General features: G+C 56.4%; 1 protein-coding gene across 2 annotated transcripts in view; it reads left to right on the top strand.

Moving 5' to 3' along the window:
• Window positions 1–1,784: 1,784 nt before the first annotated feature.
• Window positions 1,785–20,683, top strand: part of TTBK1 (tau tubulin kinase 1) — a 42,476-nt gene continuing 23,577 nt past the window's right edge. Inside the window, exons 1-13 of one of the 2 annotated variants that reach the window (XM_041727171.1) lie at window positions 1,785–1,833; window positions 4,874–5,035; window positions 10,400–10,547; window positions 10,792–10,865; window positions 11,042–11,182; window positions 11,954–12,058; window positions 12,486–12,551; window positions 12,987–13,079; window positions 13,165–13,290; window positions 14,624–14,778; window positions 15,676–15,907; window positions 16,133–16,311; window positions 19,074–19,635. In XM_041727171.1, coding sequence (XP_041583105.1) covers window positions 4,928–5,035; window positions 10,400–10,547; window positions 10,792–10,865; window positions 11,042–11,182; window positions 11,954–12,058; window positions 12,486–12,551; window positions 12,987–13,079; window positions 13,165–13,290; window positions 14,624–14,778; window positions 15,676–15,907; window positions 16,133–16,311; window positions 19,074–19,635 — 1,989 coding nt within the window. In that variant the 5' untranslated portion in view covers window positions 1,785–1,833; window positions 4,874–4,927. The remainder of the gene's footprint in view (window positions 1,834–4,873; window positions 5,036–10,399; window positions 10,548–10,791; window positions 10,866–11,041; window positions 11,183–11,953; window positions 12,059–12,485; window positions 12,552–12,986; window positions 13,080–13,164; window positions 13,291–14,623; window positions 14,779–15,675; window positions 15,908–16,132; window positions 16,312–19,073; window positions 19,636–20,683) is intronic. The other variant, XM_041727180.1, reaches the window with a different exon arrangement.

Below are 20,683 nucleotides of genomic sequence, written 5' to 3'. Positions count from 1 at the left end.
ATCCACTACACTTCCAAAAACTAAGTGGAGAAAATCCAATCTTCTTAGCATGGCACACAGGGTGCTTCATGATCTTGTACATGCCCACCCCCAGCTCACCTCATGCAGTCTTCTCAGCCTGGAAGTCTCTCCTACCCTCTGCCCTGGCTCCACTTGTCTGTTGGAAAACTCTAATCCTTCAAATTACAGCAGAATGTGTCTCCTCTTGCTGATTCAGTGGTCCTTCCTCCTAGCATCATGGTTAGGAGCATGGCCTCCAAACCAGAGTTTGAATTCCAGCTCTGCCACTCGCTAGCTGTGTAACGTAAGGCAAATTATTCAACCTCTCTATCTCAGTTTCCTCCTCTAAAATGGGTGTAACATTAGTACTGCTGTGTCATAGGGTTGTTATAAGGATTAAATGAATTAACATGTGTAAAGTTAGAATGGTATTTGGGAAGAGTAAATAGTTGCTATTTGTCATTGTCATTGGAGGCCTCACTATGCACTTATTGAAGGTATGAAGGATGGAAGATCTGAGAGAGACCGTACAAAATATGTTCAGGGAATGTTGAATAATCAAATTTGTCAGAAAGGTGGTAATAGCCTCTATACGGCGTTATTACCATGTTAGGGAGAATCTTCAATGTCACAATAAAGAGTGTGCATCTTGGGGCACCTGGGTGGCTCAGTCAGTTAAGCGTCTGCCTTAGGCTCAGCTCATGGTCTTGGGGTCCTAGGATTGAGCCCTGCACCCAGCTCCCTGCTCCACAGGAGTCTGCTTCCCCCTCTCCTTCTGCCCCTCTCTCCCATCCCCTCCCAGAGAGCTCTCTGCTCTCTCTCACAAATAAATAAAATCTAAAAAAAAAAAAAAAAAAAAAAAAAGAGGGATGCCTGGGTGGTTCAGTGGTTGAGTGTCAGCCTTTGGCTTAGGGCGTGATCCCTGGTCCAGGGATTGAATCCCATATTGGGCTCCCTGCGAGAATCTGCTTCTCCTTCTGCCTGTGTCTCTGCCTCTCTCTGTGTGTCTCTCATGAATAAATAAATAAAATCTAAAAAAAAAGTGCATCTTATTTGTAAGCAGTAAGAAACTATGAGAGAATTTGCCAACAGATGGGAAAAAGGGCCAAAGACAGAGAGGGACAGGTTGAGCCAGGAGGTAAGGCATACGTGTGGGGAGGTGAGTTCTAGGCGAGGAATGTGTGAGAAGAAATGAGAGGCAGGGACTATGGGAGGATGGGTATAGGTGAGGGGAAAGGAGTTTAGAGGAAAGTAGTATGAACACATGGGAGGTGCAGTGAGGCAGTCATTTGAGGCTGACAGGGACCTGCTGAGAGGGGAGAAGATAAAGGATGATCTAAACAGAGGAGTTTGTGGGGACAGGTAAGGAGTGATGGGGCCCTGCCAGGGTGGGGGTGGGGGTCAAGTGAAACCAGTGAGGGGAACCGAAGAGCCGGAGCGGGACCATCCGAAGGAGAGCCCTAAGGCTGCAGGTGTGGAGAGGGGAGCAGAGTGGAATGTGATGTCAGAGAAAGGGCGGTGATGTAAGAGCCGGGCGGTGGGGCGGTGATGTCAGGGCTGGTGCTGATGCTGGCGGCGCAGTGCATTGTGGGCAGCTCCCCGCTCCGCCGCTGCCTCCGCCGTCGCCCGAGGAGGATCGGGGCCGGGCCGGGCCGGGCGGGGATGATCCCGGGCAGGAGGCCGCCGCCGCCGCCGCCGCCGCCGGAGGGAGCGGGCCGCCCCGCGCCGCACTGAGCCGCCCCCGCCCCCCGCCCCGCCCCGGCCCCGGGGGATGCGCCGCCCCGAGCCGCTGCCTCCGCCGCCGCAGCCGCAGCCGCAGCGGGCACAGAGCAGGTGAGGCGGGGCGGGGCCGGCGGCGGGCCGGCGGGGTCGGGGCGGGGGCTCCCCTGCGGGCTCCGCGGGCCTCGGCCCGGCTCGCCGCCCAGCGCAGCCTTCCCCAGCTCCCCCTCCCTGGGCCGTGTCCTCCGAGCCGGGGCGCCCGCCGCCGGCCTACACAGCCTGGGCCGCATCCCGAGGCCTGGACTGGCTCCCTGCCCCCCGCGCCCCCCAGCTCACACACCCGCCCTCACCGGCCGGCCCCCCACGGCCTCTGCCCCTCGCTTCCCCCCTCTGCCCCCGTCCCCACGGCCTCACCCTGCTGTCACCCTGACAAGCCCTTCCCGGCTGCCGGCTGCCTCCCTAACCTCGCTCCCTTACCCTCAGGCCCTTCCTCCCTCTGGCCAGCTCCCTCACCTACTTCCTCACCTCTTCAGCAGCGCCCACAAGACCCTCCTGGGGAACTACCGCTTCCTCACCTGTCATCCCGATGGCTCATCCCCTGCTTCTGTCTTACCCAACCCCCTCCTCTGCTCCTGTCACCCCCCACCCCATCCCTTCCCCTCTGCCTCCTTCCATACCTCCTCTCACCTGTTCCCACTACCCTCACTGGGCTCCTTTCCCTCTCCTTACCTGCGCTCCCAGGTTCCCACGGACACCTGGTTCACACCTTGCAGAGTTACACATCAACACATCAACCCACACACCATGAGTTCCCTCCCTCCCTCTCTTGCTGTCTCTCCCTCTCTGTCTCCCCAACCCCCAACACACACAATTGGCCCACCCTGTCTGACAGATAATCATAAATCCACAAGCCCCTTCGCATGACATACCCATGCCTCCACATACCCAAAGGGTCCTGAGGGGGCAGTAATGGGGCAGCCGAGTTCCTCGTGGCCTGTCATCCAACCAGACTAAGCTGAGTGCAGTCCTGAGAGACAGAGAGTGAGGACGGTGGACAGGAAGAGGCAGGGAACCCCTACTTATCCTCTTGCTACCACTTTTCCTTTTCTCACCTCACTTGTTCCTTCTAGACTTGCCCACCTCTAAACTGGTTGGAGCACCCAAATTCTTCTCATTAAGGTATAGAATCCACCATCACAGGGCTGGAAGGCCCATCAGAGGTCACAAGTTCAACTGCTACTAGCTCAATTGCTTCTTCCCTCTTGTTTCCACCTTTATTCCAGAACCCCCCACCATCTACCTCTCCCTTTATTTTGCCCTCTGAATTCCTGATGGCCCATATGCCAGATTGGCAGAAGGTGGGCAGAGGCCTATTTGACATCCCCACAGCTCTAATGCTCTGAAGTTGGGTGGATTGGAGGAAAGAGTCAGCTGAGTCACTTGAAGAAAGACAGGAGAAGAGTGACAGTGTCCCTCTGCATGAAGACCTCTTCTCCACATGTCCCTCACGGCATACCATGACCTGTTGAAGGCTGTCTCTATGCCTTTACTATCCCACACTGCTTCCTGTATCAGGACGGCTAAACACGGGAGCCTTGGGGAGCTATCCCCATCCCAAGGAAAGACAGGCTTGTGGAGTTTCCGCCCCATCCACAGATGTCTTAATCACTTTCCTCCGCCCCGTCTCCCCTCCACCCAACCTGGTCCCCCAGCCCAGCCTGAGTAATTGCCTTCCAGTTGAGACTCTCCAGGGTCATGGTGAGGGCAGAGATTGTGCTTGTATGAAGTGTGGGGGGAAGGAAGAGAAGAGAAGATCTTGGTTCCCATCCTGTACAGGGTCACAGCAATCTCACAAAGTGGCCCCCTGCCTATGCACGTGCACATCATAGACAGACGCAAAAAACGAGTATAAACACAAGCAGACGGATGGACAGGCATGGACACAAAGACACACAGACACAGAAAAACACACAAAGACATATACATGCTCACAGAAGGACATATGCGCAGATACACACTCAGGCACATACATGTGCACATGCTTAAATTTCCCTGGATGACATCAGCTGGCCTTCCCAACCCTCTCAGTCAGGACCCTCTCCTTGACATTCAATTCCTACCTGTGCCAGTGCAACCAGAGCCAGCCGCCTTCCTTCTTGCTGCTCCTGAGCCGAGAGAAAGGTGTGGTCAGAGCTCTCTCAGCACACGCCCACCCCAACCTGCTGCTCCCCATCATTCTTCTTGCCTCCTGTGAGACCTACCCCTTCCCTGTTGTCTCCAAGTCCTCCTCCCCTCTAGTTCAGCCTGTCTCTCTCCCTTGGAGTGGCCGCGGGGCTGCAGTCCCTCTAAAATCTTTGTGCTGGGTCCATCGCTTTACGTTCACCCCATGGCTCACATCCTGGCTTCTGAACACCACGGCTGTCAGCGGGTTGGACTCACCCCTGAGAAGGGTGTGTGCCTCACACACCTGCATCCTCCTCACTTAGCACCATCCCCAAGGGACTGCTGTGTATCTTGTTTTCTTGAGTATCCCATCTCCTATGATTGATCAGTGGGTCTCCATCACTCTGGTGTGGGTCTCCCATGGGTTGCGCCTTGGTCAGCAGGTCTCCCCTTTTAGTAAGCCTCAGATGCACAGCTCCATGGGCATTTGGTGGCACCTCTGCATGGGAATGTGTGGGTGCCGGGGGCCTTGGATCAAGTCACTCAGACGGGTCCTTCTTGGCCCAGGAGTCCCCTACACATGGGTCCTAGATTAGTATGTTCCCTCCCCCCACCGCACCCCTAGGCGTGGGACAGAGGGGAGGGGCGTTTAGCAAGTTTTTTCCACCTTAGTTGGCATATCTCTCCCTGTCCCCATAGCCTGTTCACACAGCATTTTCCTCTCCTTTTTTCAACATGTGCGTCCTGTTGCTGGTTTTCACATCCCCGGTTTGTAGTTTGTATCTCCCTTCCCATGGATAGTATTTCTGTCTTCTCCCCTGACCTCCACCTGGGTATTTACACAGGCTTCCCCCAGTAACCCCTGGAGCATCTGCCCAGTGGGCCCAGGGAAGGAGGCCTGCCTGGAGAATGGCGCTCCCCTCCTCCCTACGGGCGGGAGGGTCCAGGGTCCGTCGCCTGCCCCACTCATGGCCCCTCCCCACTCCCCCAGGTAGATGGCCCCCCCAGGGCAGGCCCTGCGGACACCCCTCCCTCCGGCTGGCGGATGCAGTGCCTAGCGGCCGCTCTTAAGGACGAAACCAACATGAGTGGGGGAGGGGAGCAGGCCGACATACTGCCGGCCAACTACGTGGTCAAGGATCGCTGGAAGGTGGTGAGTGACCCGGCGGGGCCAAGGGAGGGGTTGGGGCGGGGAGAGGACTGGAGACCTGTTCAAACAGCTGCCCCAACTCCTCTACCCGAAGCGGGAGGTGCCCCTGAGCTCATCTGCATACTGCTGGCGGTCACTATTTTGGCGTACGCTTGTGGACAATCGCCTTCTCCCAGCGCCCCCTCTCATCCCTTTCCCTGCTGGGTCACGTTGCTCGGGCCCAGCCTGAAACAACTCCTGGTTGGACGTCGGAGCAGGAGCTGCAGAGCTCTGTGGGGGAGGCGGGCGGCGTGGGGGAGGGGGCTCTTTCCCCTCTGGACCTTGGAGAAGGGCAGTGAGTGTGCATGTGTCCCTCCGCTTCCGCAGAGGACAGAAAGGCCTGGCTTCGGGGAAAGAGGCCCTGCGGGCTGCTCCCACCGCAGCCGCACTCCATCTTCTCCCTCCACCCTCCTCCCCTCACTGGTTCCTGCGGCAGGTGCAACACGCCGAGACTCCATGTCCCAGCGTGCCTTGCTCCTCCAGCCCAGGACTTCAGGCTGTTCGGCCTGCTGGGAGTTGTAGTCTGAGCCTCATCGGGGTTTGGGCCTGGATGGGAGGAGGACCTATGAGGGGTTGGGGGAAAAGGCAGTGTCTGGGGAGCTGGTCCTATTGTAAATCAATCCTTGTCTCCCTCCCCTAAGCCCCCTCCCCACCTTTCTTCCGTCGCTAGCGCTCTGGGTGGCCTCTTATCATTGTGTGGGCAGGATGGTGTAGGGCTGATTGCAGGGTGATGGTGTGTGAGCCTGTGGGTCTGCACCTCGGAGTGGGGAGCCTGGAGTGGGGAGCCTGGAGGGAAGGAGGGAGAGCAGCACAGGTCTACACTGAGCGTCTGTGTGGGGGTGTGTGGGAGTTGAGGGGGGAAGCTCAGCTCACCTGGGCTGCAGTGTTGAGAGTGGGGCTGGGTGCTATCTGGTCTCCATGGCAACAACCACTCTTTCTGCCAATTTGAGAGGACCAGGGATGGGGCCAAAGCGTTGTCTGAGATGTCTCTGGGATTGGGGGAGGTGGTGGTACCTCAGAGAGCTGAGGGAAGGGGCCATCTAAATCCCAGAGGGACTCCTGAGAGGGAGAGCAACAGGCCAGAAATTGGGGGAGGAGGAACCAGGACCATAATCAAGGGAATAAGAGTCTGGCAAAATGAGGAATGTTCCTCCAAGAACCCTCTGGGTCTCCTGTCATGAGAGCTTGGTTTCTGACAGATTGGAGGCAGAAGGTCTTTTGCACTGAAGAGGTGAGAAAAAGATGGTGCTTACATCATACTGAGTTTGAGTCAGAACTTTTCGCTGTTTTTTGAGGGAGCAGGTGGAAGATGAGTGGGGAGAGAAATGGCAGGGGGTCATGGGGGAAGGGGCGATTGTGCAGTCTTCACTAGGCTGATCTCTGTCCCTGGCTCCTGGAGAGGTTGAGAGAGGGGGCTACTGGATGCCCCCCCTCAGCCATCTCCCCGTGAGGGGTGGGACAGAGACTTGAGGCAGAGCTCGGAAACCAAGAACAAATTGCCCAAAGAGAAAATGAGCTGGCTGGGGAGGAAGGGAGGGGCAGTGGTACCAGGTGGAGTATTTACAAATATGAATGTTTTACTTTTCTTGAGGGGTGCTTCTCAGGGTCAGAAGAGCAAATGATACTACTAAGAAAAACAGCATTTATTTGGAGCACTTGCTGTGGCCAGACTGTGCAAAATGTCTTGTGTGTGTTACCTCCCCAAACAATGGAGTAGATGTTATTACCCCCTTTTCACAGGTGTGGAAACAGGTACAGAGACTAGCTAGCCTGTCAAGTTCTCACGACTGCTGGGTCAGTGGTCCCTAAGCCATACTGCTTCCCAAGATGGAGATGAAGGAGTCTCTGTGACTAGTTCTAGAACAACTCTTTCATTTTACAGAGGAGGAAATGTGGAGGCAAAGACTTTAAGAAACTAACTCCAGGGATGCCTGGGTGGCTCAGTGGTTGAGCATCTGCCTTTGGCTCAGGGCGTGATCCTGGGGTCCAGATAGAGTTGAGTCCAGCATCGGGATCCCTGCGGAGAGCCTGCTTCTTCCCCTGCCTGTGTTTCTGCCTCTCTCTCTCTCTCTCTCTGTGTGTGTGTGTGTGTGTGTGTCTCTCATGTATAAATAACTAAATCTTAAAAAAAAAAAAAAAAAAAAAAAGAAAAAAGAAACTAACTCCAGGTGACCCAGAGCTGAGCCAGGAAACCAGGTTTCCCTTTTCCTAAGTGAATGCTGGTCCTATTGTGTCAGATTAGCCCTCCAGTTTAGGTAGTTCCTTTGACAGGGGAGGAGGTCGTGAAAAAAATAGGAGGGGAGGAATAGGGTCAAAGGGAGGAGAAACAGCCTCTGTCTGGAAGTAAAGATGGTAGAGAAATACCATTGGCCACCCTCGGAAATTGGGGAGCAAGTATGGGAAACATCTTGGCTGCCAGGAGCACTCCTTACACCTCTGGTGAGGATTTTGGAGGCTGGCAGATCTAAGCTTGACTCTCAAGCACTCACACTTTTTTTTTTTTTTTAAGATTTTATTTATTTATTCATGAGAGACACAGAAAGAGAGGCAGAGACACAGGCAGAGGGAAAAGCAAGCTCCATGGACGTGGGACTGGATCCCGAGTCCCCAGGAACACACCCTGGGCCAAAGGCAGGCGCTAAACTGCTGAGCCACCGAGGTGTCCCTTTTTTTTTAAAGATTTTATTTATTTATTCATAAGAGACAGAGAGAAGCAGAGACCTAGGCAGTGGGAGAAGCAGGCTCCCTGCGGGGAGCCGGATGTGGGACTGGTCCCAGGATCCTGAGATAATGACCTGAGCCAAAGGCAGATGCTCAACCGCTGAGCCACCCACGGGCCCCAAACTCCAGACTTTTAAGCCCTGTGCTATCACCATTTCTTGTGATATCACAGTTAAGAGTGTGAGTTCTGCATGGGATTGCCCGGGTTTAAATGAAACCTGACTTTGCCACTTACTAGTGGTGTGACCTGGGGCAGAGTATGGAACTCTCTGTGCCTTAGTTTTCCTTCTGTGTAAAATGGTGACTCTTATGACCTTCTGCCCTTGTGTTGTCAAGAACCTTAGGGGAGGAGCTGAGATGATGTCTTTGAGTCTAGATCACAGAACCCGAGATGTGATTGTTGGTCCCTCCTCCTCCCCCTTTCCTTCCATTCTCACCTATAACAAGCCATAAAGGATTCTAGAAGATACTAGAACCTCCCCTGAGTTTAAAGTTCTCCAGAGGGAGATATGCCACTGCCTTCCTTGAGTCTGCATCTATCCCCTCCTGACTCTGAGATTCTTCTAGGAGTATGACTTTTGTCTCAAGGAGAGAGAGACTCTGGTTTCAGACTGTTCTTCCTCCTTTCCCTGTCTCCTTCTTGGGCACCAGAGCCTTCCAGATGCAGCCAGACTTCCACTTCTTTTCTAAATCCTCCCTTCATCCTCCTGTCTCTTCCTGGAGTGGTTTCAACTGTAACCTGCTGGGAACTCCCAGTCCTGGGCTCTGCCCTGCCCCCCTTCCACCCTCACCCCCTGCTTCAGGCACCATTAAAGATTTAATGGGATCAGAGCACTGGATAAATGCTAAGGGGAGGGCTTGGAGACACAGGAGGCTCAGAGTCAGTTTACAGGCTGGCTGATGAGAGCGGCCTCTGCCCAATCACTAGCAAGCCCAGCTATGCTGGTGAGTTAACAAGCCAACAGGAAGCGAGTGAGCATTCTGGAAGATGTTCAGAGAGGACAGGCCACCCATGAGGTGAGTTATACATCTTTTTTTTTTTTTTTTAAGATTTCATTTATTTATTCATGAAAGACACACAGAGAAAGGCAGAGACACAGGCAGAGAGAGAAGCAGGCTCCATGCAGGGAGCCTGACATGGGACTCTATCCTGGGTCTCTAGGATCAGGCCCTGGGCTGACAGCGGTGCTAAACCGCTGAGCCACCCAGGCTGCCCTGTACATCTTTTTTTAACCAAATGAATCCCAACTTAGAACCCAGCACCTTCTCCTTGTCCCTCGTTATTGCCAGTAGCACGCAGCCTCTCCAGGAACCCTGGTGCCTCTAACTTGAAATTATTATTATTTTTTTAAAGATTTTATTTATTTATTCATAGAGACAGAGACAAAGGCAGAGACACAGGCAGAGGGAGAAGCAGGCATCATACAGAGAGCCTGACGTGGGACTTGATCCAGGGTCTCTAGGATCATGCCCTGGGCTGCAGACGGTGGTAAACCACTGCGCCACCAGGGCTGTCCTAACTTGAAATTATTTTAATCTCTCCCCGTAATTCAGCTTTGACTATCTGCCCTTGCCAACTCTTCCTCCGACACAACTCTCCCCTCTGCCTTTTCTCACTGCCTCTCCTGGGATGCTGGAGGAGGAGGGCCTAGAGGGTCAGGTCTGTACTGCCTTGCCCCCTGGGGGGATAGATGGACTGTCCAAACTGCCATTTCCACCATGGTCTCTCAGTGGCCCCTGCCCCCAAGGGAGGCTCATCCTGGTTTGGGGCATCTGACCAGGGCTCTAGGGAGTGCTGTGAGCTTTAGCAGCAGGCCTAGGCAGTGAATACCCTTTGCTGAGTCTCCTCCCCAAATATGCACCCCTCCCCCAGTACTCTCTCCATTTGACACCTGTCAGGATACTGCCAACCCGAGGAAGGGCCAGCTTCTCTGGAGGATCCACTCTGAAGCTGAAAGGTTCTAGAAATTAGTTTTCCTTATGGATGGTGGTTGTTCAATGTAGTTGTGGGAGGGAGGATGGGGGGCAGTGTGGTATTTCTTATCCTTTCAGGGAAGAAAAGTTTCTTTCTTTTTTTTTTTTTTTAAATTTTTATTTATTTATGATAGGAACACAGTGAGAGAGAGAGAGAGGCAGAGACACAGGCAGAGGGAAAAGCAGGCTCTATGCACCGGGAGCCTGACGTGGGATTCGATCCCGGATCTCCAGGATCGCGCCCTGGGCCAAAGGCAGGCGCCAAACCGCTGCGCCACCCAGGGATCCCGGAAGAAAAGTTTCAATATGGCCCATGGTCTCTTCAGATCCTACACGGGCTCGTCTCCATGTCTGTATGGAGTCAGAGGTCTCATACCCTCTCCCACCTTGCACTCTGACATCTAACCATGTGTGTGTACGTGTGTGTGCGTGCGCGTGAAACCCACTAGGGCTTGGCACTAGGAGAGGAAGTAGGAGCACTGGTGGTTGGGGCAAGGAAGGGAGACACGGAGTCCTCCCCTTCAAGGCTAGCCCTAACCCCCCACCCGGGAAGGGTATGACCCAGCAATGGATGGGATGAGGAGCTGCTGAGTCTGACCCCTGTGTTTCCTATCCCCCTCTTCCATCTTGTAGCTGAAAAAGATCGGGGGCGGAGGCTTTGGTGAGATCTATGAGGCCATGGACCTGCTGACCAGGGAGAACGTGGCCCTCAAGGTGGAGTCAGCCCAGCAGCCCAAGCAGGTCCTCAAGATGGAGGTGGCTGTGCTCAAAAAGCTGCAAGGTGCGGGCCAAGGGCAGGAGGATGTGAGGGGAGAGGTGACAGTTGGAGTCAGGGGCTGTGGGAGAACAGATGGGGATGGTGAAATGGGGCCAGAGTCTAAGGGCAGTGATGGGGAGAGGACCAAAGAGACGTGGTGGGAGAAGTCGTCATGCAACCAGGAATCAGGAGTGCACTGGAGATGCCTTAAGATTGGAAGTGAGGGAAAGGAGTGGGAGTTGGGAGACCCCCTGTCTGTGCCCCACAGGGAAAAGCCACGTGTGCAGGTTCATTGGCTGTGGCCGGAATGAGAAGTTTAATTACGTAGTGATGCAGCTCCAGGTGAGTCCCCGTGGGATCCTCCCTCCACTCTCCCCCAAAAGCTGGGGTCCTGACCACTGGGGGGGGGGGGGAGCGGGCACAAAGCTTTGGGGATGAGGCCGGGCCCAGTGTCACGGTGGTACAGGGTGGAGGGGGCAGGACAGCTGAGTCTAGCCTGGCCCCGCCACCACCCCCAGGGCCGGAACCTGGCCGACCTGCGCCGCAGCCAGCCGCGAGGCACCTTCACCCTGAGTACCACGCTGCGGCTGGGCAAGCAGATCTTGGAGTCCATTGAGGCCATCCACTCCGTGGGCTTCCTGCACCGGGACATCAAACCGGTGAGGGTGGCGCTACCTGACCCCCCCTGCCCCAGGTCCCATGGTTTCTCCTCCAGAGCAGTGGTTGGGGCAGGAATAGTCTCTTCTAATACCTGTCCCTTCCTCCTGCTCTCTGCCCGGAGCCCCTTCTCCTCCTCTCCTGGCCTGCCAAGAGCACACGACCCTGCCTGGCCCTCTGTTCCTCTCTTCTCTCTTAACCCTTCCCTGATTAGTCCTTGAACTTTGAAAGGTGCAGGGGTTGGAGAATTGAGTGAAAGGGACCAAAGGGCTGGGCTTAGTAAGAAATTCCAAGTAGCCGATTCTGTGGCATCTTGGATCTTGGTGTTGTAAAAACCTCCAATTTAAGTAAGGGGTGAAAACTGAGGTCCAGAAAGATTGGTTGAATGGCCCAAGGTCACATGGCAAGAACAACGCAGGTCTTCTGCTGCTTTAGAGCAAGACAGTGACACTAAGCCACACTACCCTGCTGAGGAGCCTCAAGGATTGAGGGCTGGACACACACACCTCAGTTCAACCCCCAGCTAGGTCATCACTTGCTGTGTGATCTTGGAGAACCCCTGGAAGCCCTTTGACCCTCGGCCTCCTCATCTCTAAAATCTCTCAAGTCCTCATCTCACTGTGATAGAGGGCGATCCCACCTGCTTCTTGGATGCAATGCCATGACCTTCAATAGTACATGATGGTGTTTACTCCTAAACACATGTCTGGGGGCCCCATGAGGTGGGCCATTTGGGTCTGGAACCCCACGGTCACAGCTCCTATCTTCCCCAGTCAAACTTTGCCATGGGCAGGCTGCCTTCTACCTACAGAAAGTGCTACATGTTGGACTTCGGGCTGGCCCGGCAGTATACCAACACCACAGGGGACGTTCGGCCTGTGAGTACCGCCGCTCACGGGAACCTCTGGCCTCCTTGCTTGACTCCCTGACCTGGAAACTCTCCTCCAACTTCTCCTTGCAGCTGCCTAGACAGGCCCCGCTTGGGTTCAGTATGAGCAGCACCCAGCTCAGTCTATACTTGGCCTGTCCCCTGGCTCCCTGAGCTCTTGGTGGATGTCATATCCACACCGTGTGACCTGGCTGCCTACCCCAGTTGGGAATGGATAAGGGACCGTGAGCAGGGGCAGGAGGCAGGTGTACAGCTGGGCTTGGTGTGGCAGGCCTGCTGCTGATCGGGCCAACGTGGGGGCTGGATGGGAGGCAGTCAGGGTTAAAGTAGGTGGAGTTAGGCTCAGTAAGCAGGGTTGAGATGTGGCCCAAGTCAGGGGCAGCGGGTGAGGGTCCCGCTGTGTTCTCTTTTCACAGCCCCGGAATGTGGCCGGGTTTCGAGGGACTGTTCGTTATGCCTCAGTCAATGCCCACAAGAACCGGGTGAGTGGCAGAGCTGGGCCTGAGGATGCAGGGGCATTGGGGCCCGGGTCGGGGGCAGAGTGTACAGCAGAGGAAGAGGGTAGGGCGGGCAGCTGTTGGGGTGGGGAGAGAAGTATGGGGCAGGAGCTGGAAGCTGCCCCACCAGAGACCAGGGCTGAGGAAGGCTCTGCTGCCATCTCCCCATGACTTCCCCTTCTTCCTTGTTTTTTGGGATTCCGTCCTCTCTGTTCGTACCATTAGTCTGTGTGGGCTGACGAGGCACAGACAGAAGTTTTAACACTGGGATTCTACGTGTCTTGGAGGGTCAGGGATAGAGCCATGGTTTCAGGGAGACTCAGGTCTGCCCAGGGGGATTTGGGTGTTAGGCGCCCCCTCCTCAGTCCCAGGGAAGGGCCTGAGAGCTGTGGATGACTCCCCTCACCCCCCTACCCCCAGGAGATGGGCCGCCATGATGACCTGTGGTCCCTCTTCTACATGCTGGTGGAGTTTGCAGTGGGCCAGCTTCCTTGGAGGAAGATCAAGGACAAGGTGAGCCCTGTGCAGCTGGGTCTGAGGAGGCGGAGGGGGCGTGGGGGCACTGGGGCTCCATCACCCCGTGCCGTCTTGCCTCCAGGAGCAGGTAGGGATGATCAAGGAGAAGTATGAGCATCGGATGCTGCTGAAGCACATGCCTTCCGAGTTCCACCTCTTCCTGGACCACATCGCCAGCCTCGACTACTTCACCAAGCCCGATTACCAGGTGGGAGCTGCCACCTGGCCTCTGTATCCCTGGACACCTCTCTGGGGGTGACCATCCCCAGCATCACCCATACTGCCGAGGCCCCACTCCCCTGCCAGCTTAGCCTATGCATCTCTCCCTGATCCTCAAACTGCATGAAACTGTTTTGTGCTCCTGTAAACGGCATTCATAGCTAAGATTTATCAACAGCTGACCCTGTTCTCAGTGCTTCTCATGCATTCACTCAAACTTCAAAACAAGTCTTTGGTGATGATGTGTGTCCCTTATGTTATTATTCCAACACTTAACAGTTAATAAAGCCAAGTGCTTTCATGTATTTTACACCGAAACTCTGCGTTGTCCCCAATTCATAGATGAGGAAACTAAAGCCTGATAACATGGCTGGGAACAGGGGTGGGCTCGGGCACATCTTCTGACTCCCAAGCCCAGTGCTTTTTCCAAGGTGCCACCATCACATCCCTAGGGGACTCACTGAGCCTGACAGGAGAAGGGGGGATACATCAGCAATGTTCTGCCCAGGACCCACTATGTGCCAGGCACAAATCTCCATGCCACAGGGAACACAGCAACAGGCACACGGTGGGCCCCCAGTGAAATGGGACCCCTGCCTTGTACTGTCACCTCAGAAAAAACTCACCCTGCATTCTGGAGAGAGCTAAGTCAGAAGCGGAGTGGGCTGGGGGCCTCTCATGGCCTACAGGTGCCCACCACGTCCTGAGCCTAGAGCCCTGGCTGTTGGCAGAGATGGCTCACTTGGACAACAGAAGGTCCTGCCTCCCCCTCCCCCAGTTATCCTCCTGGGGTTCCCCAGACCAGACAGCTGCTAAGCGAGCACAGGAGAGCACAGGGTGTGCTGACTGCTAGGAATGTAGAGCAGCAGATCGGGGAGTGTGTGGGTGGGGGAATCAGGGAAGGTGTCCTAGAGGAGAGGACTGGTGGTTAAGGCAGTGCAGGTAGAGGAAGCAGCTGGTGCAGAAGCATGACCCCAGGTGGTGGCTCTGGGAAACTACTGGAGCTTTCGGGCTGCTGAGGCTCCCCCTGAGATGGTGGGAATGGCAGATCAGGCCAGGGATGGGGAGCAGGGGACAGATCTCATAGGGCTTGTGTCCCGCCAGGGGGGCTCAAACCAAGATGGTAATTTGCATGCTGATTTGCATATCATGTGCATGTTTTCATTTAAAATCAATGTGCCCTTCTCCTTCCAGTGCTCCCTCTTGGCCCATCCCTGTCCTGGAAGGTCCCTCTCTTCCCCCTGCAGTCCCGGCCACTGCCCCCTCCTCCTGGCTAGCCCCAGGGTCACCTCTCTGTCCTCCCGCCACCCCCACCCCTGCAGTTGATCATGTCGGTGTTTGAGAACAGCATGAAGGAGCGGGGCATCGCTGAGAATGAGGCTTTTGACTGGGAGAAGGCAGGCACCGATGCCCTCCTGTCGACAAGCACCTCCACTCCACCCCAGCAGAACACCCGGCAGACGGCAGCCATGTTTGGGTGAGTCTTGGGAGGGACGATGGCTTGGAGGGGGGCGAGGTGACCCCTGCCTTGTACTGTCACCTCAAAAGCCAGCCCTCTCCTCTTTCTACCTGGACACAACACACCTGGCTGTCTTTCCTATTCTTGGTGCTCAACAGTGGGGTTCTCGAACCCCAGACAGTGGTGCCACATCTCCATCTTCAATCTGGGGACAGAGTGGTCATCCTCCTTTGGATTTTTTACCTTACTGGGGAGTGGGGAGCCCTGAGTGAAATGACCTGAGCCCCACAGTTTGTTTCTGTTGCTCACAGGTATTCATTTAGTGGACATATGTCTTGAGCCCTGGAACCAGGGCCTGTGGGTGTCAGAGAAAAAACTTGCAGCCCCTGCCTTCAGAGTGCTCTCAGTTGGGTCTGGGATACTTGTAATGGACAGGTGTCAGTGATACCAGAACCATGTGACACGCACAAAGACAGAGGCACCAGGGAGGGGCCAGAGTGAGGAAGGCCCCCCCTCACCCCCGGGGGGAAGAGCCAGTGGGAGACATGGGCAGGGGCTCCAGGAAAGAGACTCAGCACACCGAGGTGCACGGACCGCTCAAGGAATTCCAAAGTGCTTCTTCTCTTTAGACCCACTCCTGGCCTAAATGAGGTCAGCCAGTGAACTACCATGGAAATCTGGCAGCGCCTGCAAAGTAATGGGTCTCCTGGAGTGAGAGGGTGAAGTGGTGCTGAGCTCATGCTGGGCAGCCACCTTTGTAGTCCTTTACCGGCCTGAGGGGGCCTGGGGATGCCCCCATCCCGGCAGAGCCCCTCCTGTGCCCACTCCCAGGGGTGGCAGTGATCTGCAGGGCCTGTGCTGGTAGGAGAGAGCACCTCTGCCAGCCTTGCCCACGGCCCCTCCCGGCCTCTCCAGGGTGGTCAACGTGACGCCGGTGCCCGGGGACCTGCTCCGGGAGAACACCGAGGACGTGCTGCAGGGCGAGCACCTGAGTGACCAGGAGAACGCACCCCCCATCTTGCCTGGGCGGCCCCCTGAGGGGCTGGGTCCAGGCCCCCACCTGGTACCCCATCCTGGGGGTCCCGAGGCTGAAGTCTGGGAGGAGACGGATGTCAACAGGAACAAACTCCGAATCAACATCAGCAAAGTAACTGCAGCCAGAGAGAAGGACGTGGGTGGCCTCCCCCTGCTCCCACCCTGGTTCCCGGCCCGTGGCCCCCGTCCCACCCCTCATGTGTGCCCACTCCCTAGCCACCCTGCATCCGTGGCCTCGCCCCCTGCCAGGATCACCGGCGTCGACCTCCCTACACCTCCTTCACCCTGGGAAAACCACCCTATCGGCCCTGGTTCATGGGACTCCCCTCTCCTGCAGACCCCTTGTGTGGTGGAAGAGGAGCAGAGCCGAGGTGTGGGGGTCCCTAGCTCCCCGGTGCGCGCCCCTCCAGACTCACCGACAACCCCAGTCCGTTCACTTCGCTACCGGAGGGTCAACAGCCCTGAGTCCGAGAGGCTCTCCACAGCCGATGGGCGGGTGGAGCTGCATGAGAGGAGGTAGGTGTGCGGCCAGGAGTCACCCAAGGGCGCCCTGGTCCCTTCAGCCTTCACGCAGCTGGTCTCGGTCAGTGGGAAAGATCAGACATGAGGGGGAGATAGGCGGGGACCCTGGGAGTGTTCAGGCGGCTCCATGTGGGCCTGGGGTCAGACTTGGTTAGTGAGTGACTGAGGCATGGGAGGGCCTGGGGAGGGATGGGGGGCGGTCCACGGGCCAGGAACCAGAGTAGGAGCATCTTGTGCCATGGAGGGATGTGAGGTGGAGGCAGGCTGCAGGAGGGGTAGGCCCTGGGAGGAGGTGAGGGGCGAGTTGCTCGGTGGGTGTGCTTCTAGAACCTCACCCTGGAGACTAATTACAGATGCCTCAAAGCAGCTGACTAAGATCCTTCAACTTTGAGGGAGGGGCCTGGGAGGAGAGCCCAGGGAGTGCTCTGCTCCAAGAGGGAGGGAATCAAGTTTTGGGGGTCAGGGCTCAGGGGTCTGAATATCACAGGGAGCCCTGGTTGGTGGGACAGAGAATTTAGAACCAAAAGGAACCTACAGGATGGAGGGAGATGAGGGTAGCCCATGGCCGTCAGAGACCAGAGTCTGAACCCACCTGAGATCCGGTGGGTGGGACAACTTTGGGTAGGAAGGGCCTCTGAGAGATGTCCCCATTCTCTCTTGGCTCTGGGTGGGGCTTCACCACTCAGCAGGGCTGCTGTCTCCTTTGCACCACTAAAGGGGTCTTTTCCCAAGGCCCAGCTCAGGAGGATGGGGGTCCTCTTTCCCAACCACTCAGCGTGCCTTCTCAGCCCTGCCTCACTCACAGCTCCTCCTCTGGATCCTCCTCCCAGCTGCACCCTGCCTCTGGGATGGGACACAGTGCCCCTTTGGTGTGTGGCAATGCTCAAGACAGGAGAAACTTGTGCCAGTCCCCGCAGCCACCGCAGTCCCTGCACCCATATGGGCTCTGTGCTCAGGTGGCCAACAGCCCTCACACATGCACTCACACTCATGCAGGTTGGCCTCCCTGGGACTGAAGACCGAGTTTGTGTCCATGGTAGCCCAGAGGGTTCAGGAAACAAGCAGAGCTGAGGAACAGCAGTGTGGAAGGGATGTCAGTGAAGAAGAGAGGTGGGAATGCCCTGAACAGACAGTCCTAAAGAGCAAATTGGTTTGACTCCGAGTGAACCCTTGTTTCAGGGATGGATGGGCTGAAGAGAGATTTTTCTGGAAGGGAAGGTTCAGGATCTTGTAGACAGGGCAGAGGGTTTGGTTTGGGTGGGCTCTGGGGCTCTTGGGAGCAGGAAAAGGGATGAAGCAGATGAGACTGGCTGCCTACATTTCCCCCATTTCTCCAACCTCCCCTCAACCCTCGCCCCTCTCTTCCATTGGCACACTCTCTCCTTTATGTCTGTCAAAACAAATCACGCTCTGAGGAAAAATAGCCACATCAGCCATTTACATGGGAGACCCTGGGTGGCCTCCCTCAGGAATGTATGTATTTTAAGCCTTATTAAATCAATAAAAAGCTTGTGGAGAGGGAGAAGACAGGTCCCGCAGACCAGGATGGGAGGATGTTGAAAAAGCCCCACAGTGGCTCTGAGCTGTACCCCTTTCTCTCCCAGGCTTGAGGCTGGGGGAGAATAAAAGCCAGCCCACAGCCTGAGTGTGAGCGTGTGCACAACCCTAAGGGAGCTAAACCTCCATGGTTCCCAGTGGGGACACCCTGGTATTTGTGTAGCTTCCTACAACCAGCAAAACTTTGACCTTGGGGCAAGTACTTACCCTACCTCAAGATGAGAATCTCTGGAAGTAATCTGAGGTTTACAGTACAGTGTCAGGTGATAGCAAGAGATGCCCCAAGGTAGGGTCACTGCCCCAGAGTGAAAAGTCAGATGGGGCCCAGTCCTTGCCTGACAGAGCTCTTGGCCTCCTGGGGAGGCAGATATGTAAACACATGTGCTCTGCTCTGGGCTGAGAGGGTACACAGACAGTGCTGGGAAGGCAAACTAGCCCTCCAAGCAGAATGGGGAAGCTCCCCATAGGAGGTGACAGCCGAGCCAAGTGAGGCAGCAAAGAGGGGAAAGTCCAGCTGTGTGGAGACAGTGGCATACATAACCGCACAGAAGTGTGAGCACACAGGCAGTTTGGGGAAAAGCCAGTGAATCTGAGATGGGTCTGGTTAGGAGCATGGTGAACCTGGGCCTTAGCCTGGCCACCTCAGTGCCAGACTAAGGAATATGGACTTTCCTTGGGACTGGGAGCCACTGGACTTTGTTGGGGGTGGTGAAACCAGCCAGGCAGACCTGGAGGGTGGTGGTAGAAGAAGCTAGAAAAACCAACTACCAACTCAAGGGCCAGGTGGGTGTGTGTGCTCTGATGGCAGCAGGAGGGAGCCTCGGATGGAGTGTGAGCACTGGACTGGGAGCATAAAGTTGGCTTTAGGGAGATTAAGAGTTTCCAGGGTGGTCCAGAAGAGAGCATTCTTCGGGGCACAGGAACAGGTTTTCTTTTCTGCATGTTTGTATTTCTGGAATGCAGTAAACATTCATTTACATGTGTTGAGTGAATGTATGAATGAATGAATGAACGAATGGGATCTTTAGGGAGAGTGAGGTGGGGGGAGAGGGACGGTAACCCAGGAAGTAAGCAGGCCTGGCCCAGGGTGGGAGACATGCTGTGGTCAGTAGGTTCCAGGCCTTACCCGGCCACCTACTTGGGCTCCTTGGAGATTCAGAGGGGCCGGGCACTGAGCCTCACTTGGGCTGGCTTCGCAGGTCACGAATGGATCTGCCCGGCTCTCCGTCCCGCCAGGCCTGCTCCTCACAGCCGGCCCAGATGCTGTCAGTGGACACGGGTCACCCGGACCGGCAGGCCAGCGGCCGCATGGACGTGTCAGCCTCCGTGGAACAGGAGGCCCTTAGCAACGCCTTCCGCTCGGTGCCGCTGGCTGAGGAGGAGGACTTTGACAGCAAGGAGTGGGTTATCATTGACAAGGAGACAGAGCTCAAGGACTTCCCCCCGGGCGCCGAGCCCAGCACGTCGGGCACCACGGACGAGGAGCCCGAGGAGCTGCGGCCACTGCCGGAGGAGGGCGAGGAGCGGCGGAGGCCGGGGGCAGAGGCTGCCGTCAGGCCCCGGGGCCGAGGCATGCAGACGCTGGCTGAGGAGGACCCTCGGCTGACTCCCTTCCAGCCCCTCCCACCCCAGCTGAGCCAGGCGGAAGGCCGGTCAGAGATGTCACAGCCCCCCACGCCTGGCAGCCCTTCCCACTCGCCCCTGCACTCCGGACCCCGCCCTCGTCGGAGAGAGTCGGATCCCACCGGCCCGCAGAGACAGGTAAGGCTGGGCTTGCACCCCACTCCCTACCCCTGGATGCCCGTAGCTTTTGCCTGGAGTGCTCCCCACGTACTCCCTGTGTGCTCCACAGGGGCTACTGACGAAGCACCCAACAGTTGTAGGCTGTGATGAAAGTAGACAGGTGTAAGGGTACAAAACCATACTTGGGGGACAGTCGAAGCTTCCCAGGGGAAGCGCCCTCCACGTTCTGAGTTGAGTCTTGCATTATGAGCAGTGCAGTCAAGTGACAAAGCAGGAGAAAGGCCTCCCAGGCCAAGGGGACCGTGTGCTGATTACATGTTGCAGAGCAGGGGAGGTTGCCAAGGAGGTCTCTGGCCCCATCCCAGAGGGCCTTGGGGTAAAGCTAAAAGATTAGGGTTTGATTCTGAAGGCTCGGTAAACCACCCAAGGCTTTTAAACAGGGGTGTGAGGTGATCACATTGGTACTCTTAACTGATCCCTCTGGCTGCTGTATGAAAACGGATGAAAGGGCACAGAACTACGAGCAGGAAGGCCACGCGGCAGGCGCCTGCAGGAGAGTGCCCTGATGGCTTGGACCAAGGCGGGGGCTCTGGATGCGGGGCAGGGTGGACAGGAGCAAGAGGTGTCCGGGAAAGGGTGGAGGCACTGTGAGCAGGGGGTTCTCGGCCGATGACAGCAGTACCGTCACTGAGCAGTTTTGAGGGGCTGTGGAGAGACAAGGAGGTGATGCTGGAGGGCTCCAGGGCTGTGCCGCGTTCTACTCAGTCACCGCACGTTAGGTGGCTCTGCAAAATGCCAAGGGGCAGGGGCAGGGGCAGTTCTGCTGCGTGCTCGGATTGGGAAGCCTAGCCTGGGAGCATGCGGGTGCCTCCAAGAAGGGCAGCTCCAGGCAGGGCTGTGTTCAGGCCCCACCCCCTCGCCTCTTGGAGAGAGCCTCTGAGCTGAGGTCCTTGGGGGTGTGCATCCTAGCTGTGCCCTGGACTCTGGAAAATTGAGGGCTCAGAAAGTGGGAACTCTGAGCCCCCACCCGGAGAGGTCCTAGCCAACCTGAGCTGGAGGCTCAGCC

The sequence above is a fragment of the Vulpes lagopus genome, chromosome 1 (assembly GCF_018345385.1).
Source record: "Vulpes lagopus strain Blue_001 chromosome 1, ASM1834538v1, whole genome shotgun sequence".
Taxonomy (NCBI): Eukaryota; Metazoa; Chordata; class Mammalia; order Carnivora; family Canidae; genus Vulpes; species Vulpes lagopus.
This window is presented reverse-complemented; position numbering and strand designations above follow the sequence as displayed.